Source organism: Berghia stephanieae, chromosome 3, assembly GCF_034508935.2.
Source record: "Berghia stephanieae isolate SIO BIC M18660-M18661 chromosome 3, UCSD_Bste_1.3, whole genome shotgun sequence".
Taxonomy (NCBI): Eukaryota; Metazoa; Mollusca; class Gastropoda; order Nudibranchia; family Aeolidiidae; genus Berghia; species Berghia stephanieae.
In genome coordinates this window covers 4,956,782-4,959,281 of record NC_088362.1, presented here as the reverse complement: position 1 = coordinate 4,959,281, position 2,500 = coordinate 4,956,782, and the positions used below count along the sequence as shown (strand labels likewise).

The 2,500-nt window shown below is 33.2% G+C and overlaps 1 protein-coding gene across 11 annotated transcripts in view; it reads left to right on the top strand.

Moving 5' to 3' along the window:
* LOC144967059 (synaptotagmin-1) overlaps positions 1-2,500 on the top strand; it is a 139,662-nt gene that overhangs the window by 101,581 nt on the left and 35,581 nt on the right. For all 11 annotated transcript variants that reach the window (XM_078903853.1, XM_078903857.1, XM_078903856.1 and 8 more), the window contains one exon: positions 1,009-1,134. In XM_078903853.1, the coding sequence (XP_078759979.1) occupies positions 1,009-1,134 (126 nt within the window). The remainder of the gene's footprint in view (positions 1-1,008; positions 1,135-2,500) is intronic.

Genomic DNA, 2,500 nt, shown 5'->3' with positions numbered 1-2,500 from the left:
TTATGTCCTAGTATTTGAGCTTTGCGCATTCGCGCATGCGCGCTTTTTTTTTCCATACGAAACGAAACACATGTTGCAATCTTTTAAAAAGTCGACAGTCTGAAATTAATTTTTAAAGAAATGTATAAATCGTCAGTGATGGCCGAAATATAAGTAGTAAGCGTTGCTGTCCGAATGACGCTTGGTGAGAATTGTGTGATTCAGTCATGGTCATGGTATAGCTGCTGTCTCCATCCATGTTGTTAATTGTTTCCATTGGTCACGGTCCTGGGCCAGAGTTTTGAGGCTGTCAAGATCTTGTTGTGACATTAGTACGGAGGGCACTGAAATATAACTTTGCTAGAAACAATCAGGTTGCATGAATATACGATTCTTATACTCCTGCTTTTTGGAATTCCGAAGTGTTCCCAGCCGCTGCATGAGCTTGCGAGTGCGCGTTGGGAACAAATCTTGAATTCCAAAACGCAAAAATGTAAGAAATCTTTTATTCTAGCCCTCAATCGATTCCGATTTCGTCATCTTTGAATAAAAGCCATTTTCAAAAGCATTTTAAATGATACTTCTTTGATGTTTGTGAGATTAATTAAACGCTTGATAATCTGACGTCACAAGTTATCACTGTAAACTTGATATCAATACGCGTTACTATTTATGGGGAGGGTAGAATTACGCCTCTTAATTGGATTCAATAGTCTGATGTCACGTCGCCCAGCAACGGCGGCCATCGTGGTTCTAAACAAAGAAAATCGGTACTTTTTATTCTTCATGCTGGCTAGAACTTTTCATATGTCTTGTGATCAGAAGTGTAAAAGTCAAAACATGATCAAATGGGTTTTTTTTCTTCTCTGGATACGCTTTAATGCTCGTCGAAGAAATATTTCATAAGGGAGTCCGCCATTGTTCCGATAGTTTAGAGCCAGTTACTAAGTTACCATGCGTCATTACGAGGGAAGTGACGTTACGACTGTTGAAGCGTATTAATTTTTATTTTTCTGCATCTCGATTCAGGTCCAGCCAGACCTAGATGAACTTCCGGTCAACATGGAGGACAATGAGGATGCCGAAAGCACCAAGTCGGAGGTGAAGCTGGGAAAACTCCAATTTTCTCTTGACTACGACTTCCAGAAAGGAGAGGTATGAAGCAACGCTATCTATCTACCTATCTGTTTATCTACCTATCAATCTATCTGTTTGGCTATCTATCAATCTACTATTTATCTATTTCGTGAAATATTGATAAGTGCAAATCTTGATAGTGCTGTCTATCTATCTATCTATCTATCTATCTATCTATCTATCTATCTATCTATCTATCTATCTATTTATCTATCTACCTATCTATCTATCTATCTATCTATCTATCTATCTATCTATCTGTCTATCTATCTATCTATCTATTGCTCTATCTATCTATCTATCTATCTATCTATCTATCTATCTATCTACTTATCTGTTTTTCTATCTGTCAATCTACTATTTATCTATTTCGTGAAATATTGATAAGTGCAAATCTTGATAGTGCTCGACTATCTCAGGAGCCCAAATTATTTCAGTATTCTTACCTCTGACTTTACCTAAATTTCATTGTACCATTTATTTGCCCTGATGATGCCGTGAAGTGAACCTGTTGGGGAAACAATATTGTGGGCAAAGCAAGAGATGAGAAGACTGCAATAATATCTACCTGTCTATCTATCTATCTATCTATCTATCTATCTATCTGTCTATCTATCTATCTATCTATCTATCTATCTATCTATCTATCTATCTATCTATCTATCTATCTATCTACCTATCTGTCTATCTATCTATCTATCTATCTATCTATCTATCTATCTATCTATCTATCTATCTACCTATCTATCTATCTATCTATCTATCTACCTATCTATCTATCTATCTATCTATCTACCTATCTGTCTATCTATCTATCTATCTATCTACCTATCTGTCTATCTATCTATCTATCTATCTATCTATCTATCCATCTGTCGATTTATCTATTTATCTATCTATCTATCTAGCTATCTATCTATCTATCTATCTATCTATCTATCTATCTCTCTATATCTCTATCTATCTATCTATCTATCTATCTATCTATCTATCTATCTATCTATCTATCTATCAATAAATCTATCTATCTATCTATCTATCTATCTTTTTATCTATATATCTATCTATCTATTTATCTATCTATCTATTTATTTATCTATTTATCTATCTATCCATCTACCTATCTATCTATTTATCTATCTATCTATCTATCTATCTATCTATCTATCTATCTATCTATCTATCTATCTATCTATCTATATCTATCTATATATCTATCTATCTATCTATCTATATATATATATATATATTTATCTATCTATCTATCTATTTATCTATCTATCTATCTATTTATCTATCTATCTATCTATCTATCTATTTATCTATCTATCTATTTATCTATCTATCTATCTATTTATCTATCTATCTATCTATCTATCTATCT